Source organism: Garra rufa, chromosome 10 (assembly GCF_049309525.1).
Source record: "Garra rufa chromosome 10, GarRuf1.0, whole genome shotgun sequence".
Taxonomy (NCBI): domain Eukaryota; kingdom Metazoa; phylum Chordata; class Actinopteri; order Cypriniformes; family Cyprinidae; genus Garra; species Garra rufa.
This window is the reverse complement of record NC_133370.1, coordinates 7,865,768-7,883,700: the sequence shown is the minus strand read 5'-3', so window position 1 is coordinate 7,883,700 and position 17,933 is coordinate 7,865,768. Positions and strand designations below refer to the sequence as shown.

Below are 17,933 nucleotides of genomic sequence, written 5' to 3'. Positions count from 1 at the left end.
TGCCGCATGACGAAGAGCAAGCAACCATAACTTTAGTCGATCAAGTTTAAAAGTTGAGAGTCAGTGAAAAGTCAACACTCCCGGATGAGTTTGCGCAAGCAAATGTAATCATTTCGTTTTTATTTTGTGATTGCAACAATCAGGATAAGCACAAGTAATTACCATTTTGAGTAGCCGTCACACCCACAATCCACCCACACTGTAAATAATGAGTGACGTATGCACGACAGATCGCTTCCAGACCACGTCGATGTGTCACGCGCTGGCTGTTGTGAACGCGCTCAGGACAGTTGGTCTATAGATTCACTCATCTTGCAATCATTAAAAGGAGAGATATTCCCCAAAATCAGAGAATCTATAAATATGGCCACGTTGTTCAGCCCCCATCCCAAGAAAAAAAATCCCCCTATGAAGAGAATGAGCTTCATTGTCTTTCTCTGAGTGTGAGATGTTGGTCGAAGCAGCCATCCAAAGATCACAGTGTAGCAAAAGGCAATGATGAAAAAAGTGATAATGAATAAGGAATTTTGCATATGTACTCATGAGTTTCCAATTAATTTCATCAAAATCACAGAGCAGGACCACATTAGTGCCATTTTTTGGGCATTCATGAATACATCAATGGAGTTGGGTACAACTGTTTCAAATCTGGCTTGTGGGATGACAGCACAAAGACTGATGATCCAGATGACAATTGATGCTTTGCAAGCAGGATCTCCAAGAGTGCAGCCATAGTAGGCCCAGAAGGGCATGCCAAAGATAAAAATCACATCAGAGAGAGCTAGCAAGTGTCTACGAACAATTTTCATTTTACAAGGACCCACAAGACCAATGTGTTTCCCACAAGTTATACAACGCAAGCAAATTGTGCCCACAGCTAAAGTTTAGCTGCTAAACTGTGAACACTTCAAATACATTTTGTAAACCAAAATATGTCTACATTATTATTAAACAAAGTAATTAGAACAACGGCAATCTACATTAATTGACACACTCTTAGAAATCAGTGGGTTCTCAGCGAATTATGAGAACTATTTCAGTAAGACAGTAATATAGTGGTTTACCCGGAAACCTAAAGCTGCACTAGGTATCACATATTAGCACAAAAAAACATAATATTTTGAGCACTCGGTTGAAAATGTACACATAATTTATTAATAATATTTACAGGTTGTGGTTCGTAGACACTTGTTGGTCCAAATAAAGAAGGACTTATCTTTCATGGACAAGCGTTTAGCAAATCCTATGTTGAATTCACCAAGATTAGAGAAGCGGTCCTCTGTAGAATAATAAGCACACAACAGGTTTCGAATTGTATTGCTGTGGTATCGTGGAAAAAAATACATTTTAAAGGAGTCATTGTCAGTATTGTGGTCTGTTTTGTTCAGTTTTTCCTAGTGTGTTTCCCCCTGTTTCCAGTTATTTGGTTTGTTCCTTTGTGTCCATCTTTTGTTCAGTGTGAGTTGGTTTAGTCTTGCCCATATTTGTACTTGCCCTTGTTATCCTCCTCTTTTTCAGTATATTTATAGTCCTTTGTCCCTCACTCCCCTTGTCCGATGTTACTTCGTGGTTTTGTGTTCTTGGCTTTTTGTTTGTTTATTTTCAATAAATTACTGTTTTGTTTTACTCCTGGTTTCCTCGCATTTCCCTTGGCTCTTCATCCCTGCACGATTGTGACAGTCATATGATGCGATTTCATGTTCCCTTCCGGAGGGAACTCTACGCTGCGTCCTGGTTCAGGACACTATGGGAACTGCCTTCGGCATGACCGGTTCTGAAACAAGGTATAGAACAACGACAGTGAACTTGACACTGGCCGGCGCCAGCCTGTGACATCATCAACAGGCGCCTGCTAGTATAAAAGCAGGTGCCTGAGAGCACAACACCATCTTTTTGTCTTCAGAGTCCTCTGTTCTAAACGAGTGAGTACAGCGATGCCTAGAGAAAGAAAACTGTTTAGGAAGTGTGCGGATCCGTGTCAGAGAAATCTGACACTTGATGACGCACACGACCTTTGTTTGGTGTGTTTAGGTGTAAGAGCACGCGCGCTCGGCTCTAGAAGAGCGGAGCGCGTTCATTGTGAGAGTTTTACTTTGAAGAAACTCCGTTCTCGTCTGGCCCTTTTCTCGAGGGAATCGGGCCATCCATCTGCCCCACGCTGCTCCGGTCCCGCCACAGCTGAGGCTGCTCGGCGGCTGAGATTGCAGGGCTCACAGGTGGAGCTGGCTGACGAGTTTGAGAGAGCGTTTAATCGCTCGCGCACGTCAGCCGGAGACGAGAATGCGCTGCTAGCGGATGATGTGTTGTCTCTCACATCCTCCGGTTCTGCAGCGAGTGCTCTTTTGGCTTCAAGCCAGGGCGAGCAGGAGGTTGAAATGGAACAAATATGAGCTCGTTTGAGCCCATACAGCCTCTCTGCCCCGCATGTGAGGAGTTGATGTCTGTTATGGACCGCGCGGCTGCCCGCTTGTATCTGCAGTGGAAGCCCGCGAGGGAAGAGGCCGCTCTCGGCAGACTAGACGAGCGGCTTCTTCCGGGCCATGACAAAGCCAACTCCTGTGAGCCTCCCATTCCTTCCTGATCTGCTTAAGAGATCGAGAGGGAATGGGACAGGCCATATTCAGCCCGCATTCACAGGCATCGGCATGTGAATCATGCTGATGTCGAGGGAATGCATGGGCGCGGATATGTGACGATGTCTCTCGCTGACGGTTGCGAACTATCTCTCTGAGCGAGGGACATCGACCCTGAAGGCTCCAAAGGCACATATGCGGCAGTGGCCGGTGCTCCTCTGCACACGATGGCAGTGTTGCAGAGGCGCACCAGGCTGATCTGCTGAAAGATCTGGACCGAGCCCCGGGGGTTTGCATCCCTTGCCGGTCCACGCCTCCACCTAAACACCGGGGGGAAACCAGGCCCGTCCTGGCCCAAGGGCCAGAGACGAGGCCAGGTCGCCAGTGTGGGGCTACCTGCCCCTCCCTTTTCCCCTTGACTCCGGGGCTGGGCCAACGATGAGACTGAGGCTCCATCTGTTGGCCCGGTATGTGAACAGTAAAGACACTTTAATAAAATATTCAAGCGTGTATGTGTATGTTTTCTTTTGTCTACCAGCTCCGCTTGGGTGTTTACTATTGCAGTTTCGAGCTCCTCTTGAGTTCTACTGCCACCAAGTGCCGAGTGTAGCCAGGTCTCCCCTCGTTTTATAAAAGAAAACAGTGTGTAGAGACCTCCACTCGTAGAAACCCCCTCGTGGGTTAAGCGTTGTCAGGTTTTGAAACCTCCGCTAGAGTGAGCTTGGTATAGACATGATCCAACATACATATACATACGAGAATAACCCTCTTGAGCGTTGTCAAGCTGCTTCTGGCGGAGTATCGCTCTGCCGAAGCCTCCGCTCACTCAAACCCTGCTAAGAGTAATACTCTTTTTGCATGAGTGTGGTCAGGTACCTTCCCTGTGTATTTTCATATACACATAAGTGAGACCTCCACTCCTAGGAGTTTGTGTGCTAGGGTGAATAGAGCGTCGCCAAGGCTCCCTCTCTGAGAGAGAGGTGTTTTACTGAAGCCTCCGCTCTCTTTAAAAAAAGCCCCGCTTTGAAGTAGGATTGAGTGTAGCAGGCCTACGAGGCCTCCTCTCTGTGAAATCCTCTGTAAAGAGAGACATACAAAAATAATACTTCTTAGCGCTGAATGTGGCAGGTCATTCTTAGACCTCCATTCATGAAGAGCTTTTTTACTGGGTCGAGTGTTGTTAGGCTTCCTCTATGTGAGGTGTTTCTGTTAAGCCTCCACTTCCCAGAAATACAGGCCGGGAGAACACAAGGTTAAGGCAGCTTGTGAACTCTTTCCGTGGACCTGTCACTACAAGCGTTGAGTGTAAAAGGAAGTAGGCCTCCCTTCCATGAGAGGGCGTGTATTCCAAGGCCTCCACTCGATAGAGCTTCCTCAGTTGAGCGGCGTCAGGCTTGTTATGTTCGAGAGCTTGTAAAGCCTCCCTCACTGAAAGCTCCGCTTCCGGGTTCTGCTATCACCCGGGTTAATACAGGTGTCTAAGTGATAGCACAGTGTAATAGGTCTCCCTCTGTCACAGCCAACAGTACTGAGACCTTCACTCTCACAGTTATAGCAGCTGGCAGGCCCATGAGTGCCTCGCTGACTATTTTTTGGGGGAGTGCAGTCTTCCACTCACCAAAAACTAGTGTTGTAGGCTTCTCTCCTTGGAGATGTAGTCTCGGAGCCTCCACTACACAGAGCTAGATGATAAATGAGATTTTTCATTATTGGCTCTGACTGTGAGTATCTGCCTTTTCTTGAGCGTCGAGTGTAGTCAGGCCTCCCCTCGCCTAGAGCGCTTTACCTGAGGCCTCCACTCTGAAGAGTTTCCCTAGGGAGAGCGTCGTAGGCCTCCTCTCGCTTAGAGAGTCTTTCTGCTGAAGCCTCCCCTCTCCAGAAGCTCCGCTTTCAGGCTCCGCTATCGCCTAGAGACTGCAAATCTGGTGATCCTCGCTATGCTTAGGACACCTACTCAAAACCACATTTGTGGTGTTTGCTCACGCAAGTCTTTGAGCATTCTCTGAAATCCACGTGAGTGGTAAGTGCACTATTCAGGCACTTCACTAAAATCCATACTCATGGTAAGGTCCCTCCCATAAAGGCAGGTTCCTTTCTCCCATGGACCACGCAGGGTTCCTCCGTGTCCACTCTCTGAGCTGGTTTTTCTCAAAAACCTTTTAGTTTTCCAGCTCCAATCCAGATAGCGCTGCTAGCAGGATTGAGTGTCGGGCCTCCTCAGGCCTCACTCTCCAGAAGAGCTCCAAAATGAAGGTATTTCTGTCGCACAGGCTAGTCAGCCTCACGGATGACCTTCAAGGCTAGAGTGTAGCTAGGTCATGAGACCTCCACTCTCAGAGTTCTTCCTTGCTAAGCACGGAGGTGTGTTAGGCTCCCTCTTTAGAAAGCCTCCACTCTCCAGACTCCACTCAGGCAGTACTGTCGTTTAGGCTGTTCAGCTTCGATGAACGCCTGCAGTGTTGAAGTGTAGTAGGTCTTGGGACCTCCACTCTTAGAGTCCTTCTGCTGCTCGCAGAACATTGCCAGCCTTACTCACAAAGTGTTGCCAGGCTTCCTTTCGGCGAAGCCTCCACTCCTCGGGAAATCTCCACTTAGACAGGCCTGCTGCACAGGCTATTCAGCCTCACAGGCCGTCGTCAGTGTCAAGTGTAGTTAGGTCATGAGACCTCCACTCTGTAGATTCCCTCTGAGCAGAAGCTCCACTCGGGTAGTTCGGGTTGCATAGGCTATGCAGCCTCACTGAATACCCCCAGTGTCGAGTATAGGCTTTTTCCTCCGGGCGTGAGTGTAGCCAGGTCTCCCCTCACTGAAGGGCTAGTGAGACCTCCACTCCTAAGAGCTGGTGGACTGAACGTTGTCAGGTTTCCTCTCTTTTTAGAGAGTCTTCTGTGAAGCCTCCGTTCTCCAGAGGCTCCGCCACCAGTACTTCTAGGCGTGAGTGTAGCCAGGTCTCCCCTCACGGCAGGGTTATTTGAGACCTCCACTCCTAAGAGCTAGTGGATGGAATGTTGTCAGGTTTCCTCTCTTTCAGAGAGTCTTTTATGAAGCCTCCATTCTCCAGAAGCTCCGCTTTCAGTACTTTCAAGCGTGAGTGTAGCCAGGTCTCCCCTCACTGGAGGGTTATTTTGAGACCTCCACTCCTAAAGAGCTAGTGGATTGAATGTGGTCAGGTTCCCTCTCTTTTCAGAGAGTCTTTTATGAAGCCTCCATTCTCCAGAGGCTCCGCTTCCAGTACTTTTAAGCGTGAGTGTAGCCAGGTCTCCCCTCACTGCAGGGCTATTTGAGACCTCCACACCTAAGAGCTAGTGGATGGAATGTTGTCAGGTTTCCTCTCTTTCAGAGAGTCTTTTATGAAGCCTCCATTCTCCAGAAGCTCCGCTTTCAGTACTTTCAAGCGTGAGTGTAGCTAGGTCTCCCCTCACTGGAGGGTTATTTGAGACCTCCACTCCTAAGAGCTAGTGGATTGAATGTTGTCAGGCTTCCTCTCTTCTAGAGAGTCTTTTATGAAGCCTCCATTCTCCAGAAGCTCCGCTTCCCCATCTATACCTGTAGCACTGAATGTTGTCAGGTCCTTAGAGCAGGCGTTCGCCCTGCCGAGACCTCCATTCCCTAAACTCCGCCCCTTATGGTCAGGGCGTTTATGAGCTCCTTCACTTAGAGAGCTAAGTGTAGTAGGCTTCCTCTAGGCCTCCACGCTGGAGAGTTGTGTGCACAGGTAGCCGGGCTAGCCGTGGCAGGTCACTGGGCCCCAGCGACTCTCGCTGATGCAGGGGTGATTTCCTTCTTGACTCCTCATTCAGTCAGTTTGATCACCTATCCCTCGGCATGGCGGCGTTGGTATAAGCGTTCCCATAGTGTCCTGAACCAGGACGCAGCGTAGAGTTCCCTCCGGAAGGGAACGTCTCAGGTTACGTAGGTAACCCTAGTTCCCTGAGGACAGGGAACGAGACGCTGCGTCTCAGGGCCATGCCTCGGGCCCTGCACAGACCTCCGTCCGACAAAAAGATGGTGTTGTGCTCTCAGGCACCTGCTTTTATACTAGCAGGCGCCTGTTGATGATGTCACAGGCTGGCGCCGGCCAGTGTCAAGTTCACTATCGTTGTTCTATACCTTGTTTCAGAACCGGTCATGCCGAAGGCAGTTCCCATAGTGTCCTGAACCAGGACGCAGCGTCTCGTTCCCTGTCCTCAGGGAACTAGGGTTACCTATGTAACCTGAGACGTTTTCCATTGTCTTTGGATCTGTAAAGTTGCAAAGATTAAAGTCTCAAACCGAAAGAGATGAGACTTTTATTCTTGCTGTAGTATTGTTGCAGCTGCCGCCATGTTGTGTTTTTCTGTGCGAAAGCGAAAGTACTTTGTTTGGTCTTTCAAATGATGTAAACATACTAACTAGCGAAAGTGTTTGTGGGCAGGTCAGACTGTTCGTATTTCACAGGTAGGTGAGGATTATGCTAATGTGTTACCTGATGTCATATATTGATAACCGGCAGAAGATCCAAAAATATGACGACTTGTTAAGGCTATTCAGAGTCAACTCTTTCTTTATAGAGCGAATATCTTTATTTTTATCATACACTATTTTGATGGACAACTTTGCAGACTGTTTACATTGAAGAATAGCTACTTTACAAACTGCAAAAAAAATTACCTTCTCTTTAATAACTCTCAACTGGAGAAATAATTAAAGACTGCATTGATAATTATTGCACATATTTTTCACATGGGCATTAATATTAAGATCATAACATTCAAATTTCTTATACTATAATACACAAAAATGCAATAAATACATTTTTCTGTTTTCTGACTGTTATCACTTACCTTTATGAAATTCTCGTGAGAAAATGTTACTGTAATTGTTGATTGCAGACTGAGTGAGTGTTAAATCAAAAACTATGAAACTTTGTAGATGGGTTATAGTTCCTATTAGAGTATCAGTAAAGAGTACAACCCATCAATAAATGATAATCAGATCCCCCATCCTCAGAAACTAAATCAATAGGCCCATGTCCTATTTTCTGTTTCTTTATAGACCTTTTTCCTGAACACGGAAGTAAGTCCGACTCTTAACTGAAAGAATGCTTTGCATTTCCGGTCTGCATTGTTTCTAGGCAAATTAGGGTATATTCCGAGCTAATAAACTAATGTTAAACCTATTAAAATGTTTTTAAAAAGCACATGGCTCCATAGCGCCATCACTTGGCAATGTCGCAATGACCGTCATTTGTCAGTGCCTCACTTTAATGAGTGTGTAGATGACACGCAGCCGACGTTAGCTACATTAAAAACAGATGGGCGCTATTTGAACGGGTTCCTATGGAGACCGGAACAGAAAAGCATTCAATCTGACGTTAGAATTCGTAATGGCGGCGCTCATCGTTTACTCAGGAAAAAGGTCTATAGCATAAATTAATTAGCAAGATCTGGAGAGCCCTTGCTCTTAATGAAAAAGGAATTGAATCATGAAAGTTGAATACAAATCACATTGAGTTGGCCTCTGCAGGTACAACAGTCTTTAAGGTAATTTTGCATTTAATGCCCTAGCTTTTTTTGTTGTTGTTGTTGTTGTTCATCAGAAACTCTTTATGTTCTTTTTGCTCAGCAGCGGTTTTCGTCTTGGAACTCTGCCATGCAGGCCATTTTTGCCCAGTCTCTTTCTTATGGTGGAGTCATGAACACTGACCTTAACTGAGGCAAGAGAGGCCTGCAGTTCTTTAGATGTTGTTGTGGGGTCTTTTGTGACCTCTTGGATGAGTCGTCGCTAGGGTTGCCACCCGTCCCTTAAAATACGGAATCGTCCCGTATTTGAGAATGAAATTGCGCGTCCCGTTTTGAATCAATACGGGACGGGTTTTGTCCCGTATTTTTATAATTTTTTTTAAAGCAGTGTCTCATGCAAATACTCACTGCGGTAAAGCCAGCCGCGGTTCAGAAAAACACGGTCAAGCCAGCCGCGATTGATTTTAAGTATGCGCGCATATTACAGTGATTATGGTAGTTTCAGAAACAACGAGGAAACAGAGAGAACGCGCTTGCAGAGCGCTTTTCATTTAGACGCCCAGGACTGAGAGATAATACTACAAAATGCTCGTGAATTTTTACTTACTTATTTATTTGCATTTCTGCTTTAATATCCGTTTTATTTATTGGTGTACTTGACGGTTCTTTTCCGAGAAATGGGACATTATTAGACTTTAGAGTCTAATAAGTAGAAAAAAAACAATGATCAGTTCTTATTCAGGACGGCCCATATTATATGCAAAACTCATATGAAACCTTTTTACTGTAGCATTTTTGAGATATGGGACATTATTACATTTTAACGGGGTATATAGACCCCATTTCTAAAAAGTAGAAAAAAAAACAATGATCAGTTCTTATTCAGGACGTCCCATATTATATGCACAACTCATACGAACCCCCCCCCCCCAACCCCCCCGAATGCGTCCCTTATTTTTGGGTATTAAAAGTGGTAACCCTAGTCGTCGCTACGCTCTTGGGGTAATTTTGGTCGGCCGGCCACTCCTGGGAAGGTTCACCACTGTTCCATGTTTTCGCTATTTGTGGATAATGGCTCTCACTGTGGTTCGCTGGAGTCCCAAAGCCTTAGAAATGGCTTTATAACCTTTTCCAGACTGATAGATCTCAATTACTTTCTTTCTCATTTGTTCCTGAATGTCTTTGGATCTCAACATGATGTGTAGCTTTGAGGATCTTTTGGTCTACTTCACTTTGTCAGGCAGGTCCTATTTAAGTGATTTCTTGATTGCGAACAGGGCATGTGGGTTTAGATTTTTTTTTCCCTTCATAAAAAAACCCCTTCATTTAAAAACGGCAAATGTCTGCAAAAAAAAACAAAAAACACTGGTGGCAACACTTTTTCACACTACTGTATATTGTTCAAACCCTGCAGAGAGCTAATACATAGATATTTCTTAACCGTTGGAGTAAATAAGCCTGTTGTGTCAATTATGAGGCTCTGTGTTTTTCCTACAGAAAGTCTGTAACATTTTCCTCAGATGGTTTCTGAAGTTTTTCCCCATAAAAATATAAAACACAGGATTTAGGCAGCAGTGTGAGAAAGCCACCATCCGAGAGACGTACATGAAATAGTCTATAGATTCACTCAGCTTACAATTACTATAAGGACCAATTCCCCATGAAATCAGAGAGTCCAGAAATATGGCCACGTTGTACGGCCCCCATCCCAAGAAAAGAAACACACCAATGAAGAGAACGAGCTTCACTGCCTTTCTACGGGTGTGAGATGTCGGTCGAAGCAGCCGTCCCAAGATCACACTGTAGCAAAATGCAATGATCACAAAAGCGATAATGAAAAATACATTTTGCATGTATGTACTCATGAGTTTCCAATTAATTTCACCATCAAAATCACAGAGCAGGGCTACATTAGTATCAATGTTTTGGGCATTCATGAATATCTCAACAGAGTTGGATACAACTGAGTTGAACCTGGCTTGTGGGATGGCAGCACAAAGACTGATGATCCAGATGACAATTGATGTTGCGTAGCAGTGCAGGCTCTTCCTAGACATGACCACCGACATGGGATGAACCACGGCCATGTAGTGGTGGACGGTCAAAACCGTCAAGAAGATGATGCTGCTGTAATATCCCGTGTAGAACACAAAATTAACAGCTTTGCAAGCAGGATCTCCAAGAGTCCAGCCATACATGTAGTAGTAACCCCAGAAGGGCAGGCCAAAGGTGAAAATCAGATCAGAGAGAGTCAGATTTAACAGTAATGTGTTGGTGAGGGATTTCAGATTTTCATATTTAACAAGGACCCACAAGACCAATGTGTTTCCCACACAGCTGAACAGAACGACAATGATGAAAAAGACTGGAGTGACGGCATTCCCAAACTGGATAGCGTTTTTCTTGAAACAGATATCTCCAAAATTATCAGTTGTTTGATTATCGTAATCATAATAGTCAGTAGTATCAGGCATTTCATATGAATTTTCAGTCATCTTGCTGCATAAATGTACACTGAAAACAAATTGGAGAGAATTTTCACTTAGAAATTTGTAATAAATTTCACATATGATTACAAAAAAAAAAAACTGTATTAGTGCAAGTAACTTAAATTTATCTGATCTGATCTTAATAACTCAAATATTAAATATGAATCAACTGGATAAATATTTAATGACTGCATTGATAATTATTGCACATATATTATTTTTACTTGCATTTCAGAAATATTGAGAGCGTAACAAATATATATATATTTTATACTATAATAAACAAAAATGTAATATTTCAGTGGAAGTTATCACTTACCTTTATGAAATTCTCATGAGAAAATGTTACTATATTTGTTGATCGCAGGCTGAGTGTTGAATCTAAAAAGAGATATAGGTTTTTGTCCTAATTAGAGTATCAGTAAAGAGTACAACCCACCAATAAATGATGCACAGATCCCCCATCATCAAAACCAAAACCAATAGGCCCATGTCCTATTTTCTCTTCCTTTATAGCTTAAATTAATTTGCAAGATCTGGAGAGGCCTTGCCCTTAGTCAAAAAGTAATTGATTCATGAAAGATGAATACAAATCGCATTGAGTTGGCCTTTATATATTATTAAATATGGATTGGGTTGGGCTGCAGGTACGACACAGTCTTTAAGATCATTTTGCATGTAATGCTTGCGTTTTCTTTGTTCTTCAGGAACTTGTATTGCTTTAATCAGGGAGGCCGGATAGCTTGTCTGAGTAGCTGTAGCCAAGAGTAAGCAAAGACTCACGTGTCTGATATTCCACAGTGGTTCTTTATTATCAGCGTAGTTTGCATTACTGAGCAGAAATAAACAGACTAAGAGCAACAGAAATATAAACAGGCTTTACACGCATACATGCAATGTTCACAGCTTGCGCTCCTTCTATCAACTCTCCCCTCTTCAATGAGGAAGTAAGAGAGCGTGTTCTTCAAAGGAGCAGTACCTAATTCTACTTGTTACAAACTCCTTTTTTGAAGCGTGAAATCTGCAACTACCGAATTCACTCTTAAATTCACAAAGTTCAGTACATCCTTGCCTTTTGTATCTTCACTGACTTGATTTAAATATTATCTAGCAGTAATAGTGCAGTATTTAGTGCAAATTTGACCATAATTTAATAAGAGTCCAAAATTCACTATGAATAAATCTAATGTGTGGCTTGGCATTGCAACAACTTCTGAGAAGTTTAAAAACTATTTGGCAAATTGATGTTATATTTACATTTCTATATTTATTTTGCTGAATTGTAGCAATGCCAGTTCCTTAATAATTGTCAACAAAACGGCATTGCTACTTTTTTTTCATTTAAATATTTTTATAATTTAAATAGACATTTTAAACTACTCTTGCAAAAGGTATGAGTACAGACTTTAAATGACTTTTGGTTTGTTCTAAAACTACATACAATACACATAAATGTGAAAATGTATTACATTTATTTAATTATAAAAAAAAATCTCACTTTTTCACAGACAGGGCTTAGACTAAACTAGGATTAGGCCATAGTTTAAATAGGAAATTCAATTAGTAATTTTTATAAACATTACTGGTGTGCATCTTGAGACAAAAAAGGGCACTGACAAATTTCAGGATCAATCAGTGCAAGTCAAACAGCTCAGACTGACATTTTAGTCTGGGACTAGGCTTAAGCCTTGCCTGTAAAACCGGGGGAATGTGAAATGCATTGATGCCAAAACGTTTTGTTGATTGCAGGAAGAAGCACTCAAAGCAACCTCAATGAGCCAGATTTAACAGAGCAAAGATGCAGGCAGTTTTTATTGGATTTATTTATTTGCAAAACAAAACGTATAATATACTGGTATAATTTTAAGATCTAGTTAGGGTTTTTTATATTAGTCCTCACAAATGGTTAGTTCTCTCCCATGGTGACAGCACCACAACCTGACAGATGTTTCCTACCTGATGGTGGTTGTACATACTGAAAGGTATTTCTCACGCAATGTCCTTTTTTGCATATTTCACTCTACACTCTTAGGTATGGGTACCATACTGTCACTGGGGCAGTACCTTTTCAAAAGGTACTAAAATGAACTTACTGATTTAGGTAATAATTTGTACATTTAAGACGAGACAGTGCAGGTGAATAGGGTAAAAAAAATAACTAATTAACTAATAGTTATCATCTTACTTAATCAGTTGATTGATTATATTGATAATTGCAAACATTTTATGTGTTACAAGTTTTCTAAAATGTTAGGTTTAAATATGCAAATGAGGCATTATTTAATGAAATATGCGCTAATTTGCATACATTTCTAGTACAAAAATGTAAACACTGGGTCAAAACTCCTGTTAAATTTTTTTGACATATTAGAGTCAAATGTTTTTACAGAGAGAATTTTTAGTATCTAATTTCGTCATGTCATTATACAGAAAAAAACTTAGAACATATATTTTTTTCCAATTTTGGGGGAATAAAATTGTGTATAAAATCAAGCAAATAATTTATGAACAAATCCCTCTGTAAAAACCTTCAGAATATAGACAGGAATAAAAATGTAAAGTTTGGTGTGTGTGTAAGTGCCACTGAAGTGGAGATTTATGGCTCAGTGTAGGAGAAAAAACTCATTTTGATAAAATGGCCTTTAAAAATATGGATTGTAATTGAAATCTATTGGCACAAATAGATAAAGTGCTATGAAAGAAACACTTAACAGTGTTTTTTGGATGTTTTCTTTCCACTTTCCATTAGAAAAAACACTTTATAAAAAAACAAAAAGCCCAACTTGACAGGTGCATGAAAAAACAGCACTTTGCATGCAGTGTCTCCCCTTAAAAGTGACAGTGTTGTATCTTTTTTTCTGAGAGTAAACAAAGTTGGAGAAAAATGCTGAGAAAGGAGAAGTTGAGACCCCTTACCACTGTATATCAGAAAAACCAGAAGCAATGTGGTTGGGTGCAATTTATTTTTATTGTTTGTGACTCATAAATGACATTAATGACAGAAGTAAGGTCTAGTTTTGCAGTGAAACAGACAATGCACATCTTTAAAAAAAAACAATAAATCAGAAGTACATTAAAGGGTAAATGAAAACGATTAAATCAGTTTAAGTTTGTAGGAGTTCTAAGTCTAAATGTATTTTCAGAAACATTAGAAAACATTTTTTAGAAATAATTTTCACCCATGAATTGGTAGTAAATGTTACATGTCATACATATACACATATATACAGTATAGTTAAACACTCCAAAAATATTAGTTTTATTTACACATTTTTCTTAATTTTCTATTTACTTTACACAATTTCTGGTTTACATTTTTATATACTTTTTTGTGTGTTATTAAAGCTGTTAATCTTAAATCAATCTAATTAGAAAAGTGCAAAAATGTGCATAAGTCATTATTTTGTCTAAGGTTAACGAATGCAGTAAAGACGTTCATTACTGTATATACACTAATTTATTTGGTAATCATTTTTAGCATCTATTATGGATGAATAAAAGAAAGAAAATATATAATGCAAATGAATTTTGCTCATTAAATGTATGTAACAACTTCCTGTATGATTGCATCACAGATTTTTAGAGCATTTGCATACAATTTGTTGAAGAAAATCAGTATGTGCAATGTTCAAACCCAGTTGTTTTAAGCATAATAAGTGCTAATACATAGATATTTCTTCACCGTTGGAGTAAATAAGTCTGCTGTGTCGATTGTGAGGCTCTATGTTCTTCCTGCAGAAAGTCTGTAACATTTTCTTCAAGTGGTTTCTGAATTTTATCCCCATAAAAACATAAAATACAGGATTCAGGCAGCAGTGTGAGAAAGCCACCATCCGAGAGACGTACATCAAATAGTCTATAGATTCACTCAGCTCACAATTACTAAAAGGACCGATTCCCCATGAAATCAGAGAGTCCAGAAATATGGCCACATTGTAAGGTCCCCATCCCAAGAAAAAAAACACCACTATGAAGAGGATGAGCTGCACCGTTTTTTTACGGGTGTGAGATGTTGGTCGAAGCAGCCGTCCCAAGATCACACTGTAGCAAAAAGCAATGATCACAAAAGCGATAATGAAAAAGGAATTTTGCATGTATGTACTCATGAGTTTCCAATTAATTTCACCATCAAAATCACAGAGCAGGGCTACATTAGTATCACTGTTTTGGGCATTCATGAATATCTCAACAGAGTTGGATACAACTGAGTTGAACCTGGCTTGTGGGATGGCAGCACAAAGACTGATGATCCAGATGACAATTGATGTTGCGTAGCAGTGCAGGCTCTTCCTAGACATGACCACCGACATGGGATGAACCACGGCCATGTAGCGGTGGACGGTCAAAACTGTCAAGAAGATGATGCTGCTGTAATATCCCGTGTAGAACACAAAGTTAACTGCTTTGCAAGCAGGATCTCCAAGAGTCCAGCCATACATGTAGTAGTAGGCCCAGAAGGGCAGGCCAAAGGTAAAAATCAGATCAGAGAGAGCCAGATTTAACAGGAATGTGTTGGTGAGGGATTTCAGATTTTCATATTTAACAAGGACCCACAAGACCAATGAGTTTCCCACACAGCTGAACAGAACGACGATGATGAAAATGACTGGGGTGACGGCTTTCCCAAACTGGATAACGTTTTTCTTCAAACAGATATCTCCAAAATTATCAGTTTGATTATCGTAATCATAATAGTCAGTAGTATCAGGCAGAGTTTCATTGGTCATTGGTTGGACTGTCATCTTGATGCATGAATGTATACTGAAAACAAATTTGAGACAAATTGCATTCAGAAATTCCTAATAATTTCACAAAAACATTAAGTAACATACTCTAGTATCTATCTATCCATCTATCTATTTATTCTTAATAACTCAAATACTATATAATAATCAACTAGATGAATAACCAATGATTGCATTGATATTTCTCACACGCACTTCAGAGACATATTGAGAGAATAACAATAATGCAAATATAACATTTCTTTCTCTATATTATACCATAATATAATATCTAAGTGGATTTCAATGTTTTGTATTTTCTTTCTGGTGAGTTATTGCTTACCTTTATGAAATTCTCCAGAGAAAATTGTTGATCGTAGACTAAGAATGTTAAAACCTAATAATAATGAAACTTTCTTGGGTTATCGTTCCTATAAGTCTTTCAGAGTACAACCCAACATTAATGATGCTCAGATCCCCCAATCCTTTAAAACCAAAACCAGTGGGCCCATGTCCTATTTTCGGTTCCTTAATTTCATATACATCATTTCATTTGCAATGGAGAGGCCTTCACTGCAAACAAGCCTTAATTGGCCCTTTACGGGCCAACTCAGGGCTAGCCTAAGGACCTCTTGCAACATTTGCTCATTGGCAAAATGTTGGCCCCTTAGCACTGACTCTTCATGGGCAGCCCTCACTTAGCCCCCAGGATGCCCTCACTAGGCCCACACAGAGCCCGCACTATTAATCTACAACAATAAATCTGTTTAACTATACTTTTCAGCCACTATATTTTTATAACTATAACTAGTAACTAGTCTTTGGGGAAAACAGTTATTATACATCTGAAATGGATGCAATCGTCACATAACTATTGTCTGTATTCTCAATAATGTACAGGGGATTTCAAATAAATGGATTCATTAAATAGAAAATAGAAAACATTCAATTCAGGTTAATACAGTATACATCTAGGCAAAAAATGTGATGCGATCTGGGAAAACCTGTCAGATGTCGCACTGTGACATTTTAAGGAAATTCGAAAAACAGGTTGAATGTCACACCTTTTGAGATCCAAAGAAATTCAGGAACAAATGAGAAAGAAAGTAATTGAGATCTATCAGTCTGGATAAGGTTATAAAGCCATTTCTAAAGCTTTGGGACTCCAGCGAACCACAGTGAGAGCCATTATTCACAAATAGCAAAAACATGGAACAGTGGTGAACCTTCCCAGGAGTGACCGGCCGGCCGACCAAAATTACCCCAAGAGCACAGTGACGACTCATCCAAGAGGTCACAAAAGACCCCACAACAACATCCAAAGAACTTCAGGCCTCTCTTGCCCCAGTTAAGGTCAGTGTTCATGACTCCACCATAAGAAAGAGACTGGGCAATAATGGCCTGCATGGCAGAGTTCCGACAAAAAGACGAAAGCCACTGCTGAGCAAAAAGAACATAAAGGCTCGTCTCAGTTTTGCCAGAAATCATCTTGATGATCCCACATCTTGAAGGGTGGGTCAAACGTTTTCACACAGGGCCATGTGGGTTTGGATTTTGTTTTCTTCAAAATAAAAAAAACTTCATTCAAACCTGCATGTTTTGTTTACTTGTGTTATCTTTGATTAATATTTAAATTTGTTTGATGATCTGAAACATTAAAGTGTGACAAACATGCAAAAAAAATTCAATCAGGAAGGGGGCCAACACTTTTTCACACCACTGTATATTCAAGATGTAGCTATTATTGTTCTCATTTTGACATTTAAGCAAGACAAAACAATAACACATGGTCCTAATGTAATGCTTTTTAATTTTTTTCTAATATAAATGTATACTATGTGCAAACAAATTACAATAAGATGGTTGCTTTGCAACAAGTTGGAGGTAAAAAAGTGACAGGTACAAGAAAAGTGTCAAATGTAAACATACACATGAGAGACAGAGAGATGTCAGGGACAATTAATAAGACTAAAAAGGTTAACCTTTAATTATTTAGTGGATTTAAAGATTTAAACTTTTTTTATTTGATGATTTTGATTGCCATAGGAAAAAATATTTTTGTCCGTGGTTTCAAAATGTGTTGTGGGTGTATGTGAGATTTCCCAGCATGAAATTTTGTCCCAGTCCACCCCTGATAACATCTTGTCTGTCATCTCTGAAAATATATTTGCGCACATTCATTTGTTTAGTGCAAAAAAAATGGCAATTTATTGCAGCAAGCTCAAGTTGTGTCTTTTTCTTATGCTAATATAAGAACAACACGTTATGAAAAATAAATAAATATGATAAATAAAATGTTATAATAGACAATTTCACATCTGGAGATGAAGGATCGGTTGATAAAATTACTGAAGAAGGATTCTGATGACAGACATTTCGCTGCCAGCACAGGCCCTGCAAGGACATGTTTGCAGGGGTGGCTCTTGATCCGCTGATTCCGGCTTAAGTCCACTCCTTGTGAAGTTCTCCCAAGTTCTTGAATTGGCCTTCCTGACAATCTTCCCAAGGCTGTGGTCATCCTTGTTTGTTCTGCACCTTTTCCTAACACACTTTTCCCCCCAATCAGCTATCTATGGATATATTTTGAAACAGCACTCTGTGAACAGCCAGGAGTTTCAGTAATGACCTTCTGTGGCTTACCGGTGT

General features: G+C 41.0%; 1 protein-coding gene and 2 pseudogenes across 1 annotated transcript; all 3 read right to left on the bottom strand.

The window, feature by feature from the left end:
- Nucleotides 1-281: 281 nt before the first annotated feature.
- On the bottom strand, nt 282-847 carry LOC141343883 (chemokine XC receptor 1-like; annotated as a pseudogene).
- Nucleotides 848-9,492: 8,645 nt separating this feature from the next.
- Nucleotides 9,493-10,569, bottom strand: LOC141343881 (chemokine XC receptor 1-like; annotated as a pseudogene).
- Nucleotides 10,570-13,526: 2,957 nt separating this feature from the next.
- On the bottom strand, nt 13,527-15,727 carry xcr1b.1 (chemokine (C motif) receptor 1b, duplicate 1). Its single transcript, XM_073849624.1, has 2 exons — nt 15,631-15,727; nt 13,527-15,324 (listed from the first exon to the last, which is right to left on the bottom strand). Exon 2 carries the CDS (start codon nt 15,303-15,305, stop codon nt 14,223-14,225), a length of 1,083 nt encoding a protein of 360 aa, XP_073705725.1. The 5' UTR covers nt 15,306-15,324; nt 15,631-15,727; the 3' UTR covers nt 13,527-14,222.
- Nucleotides 15,728-17,933: the final 2,206 nt, after the last annotated feature.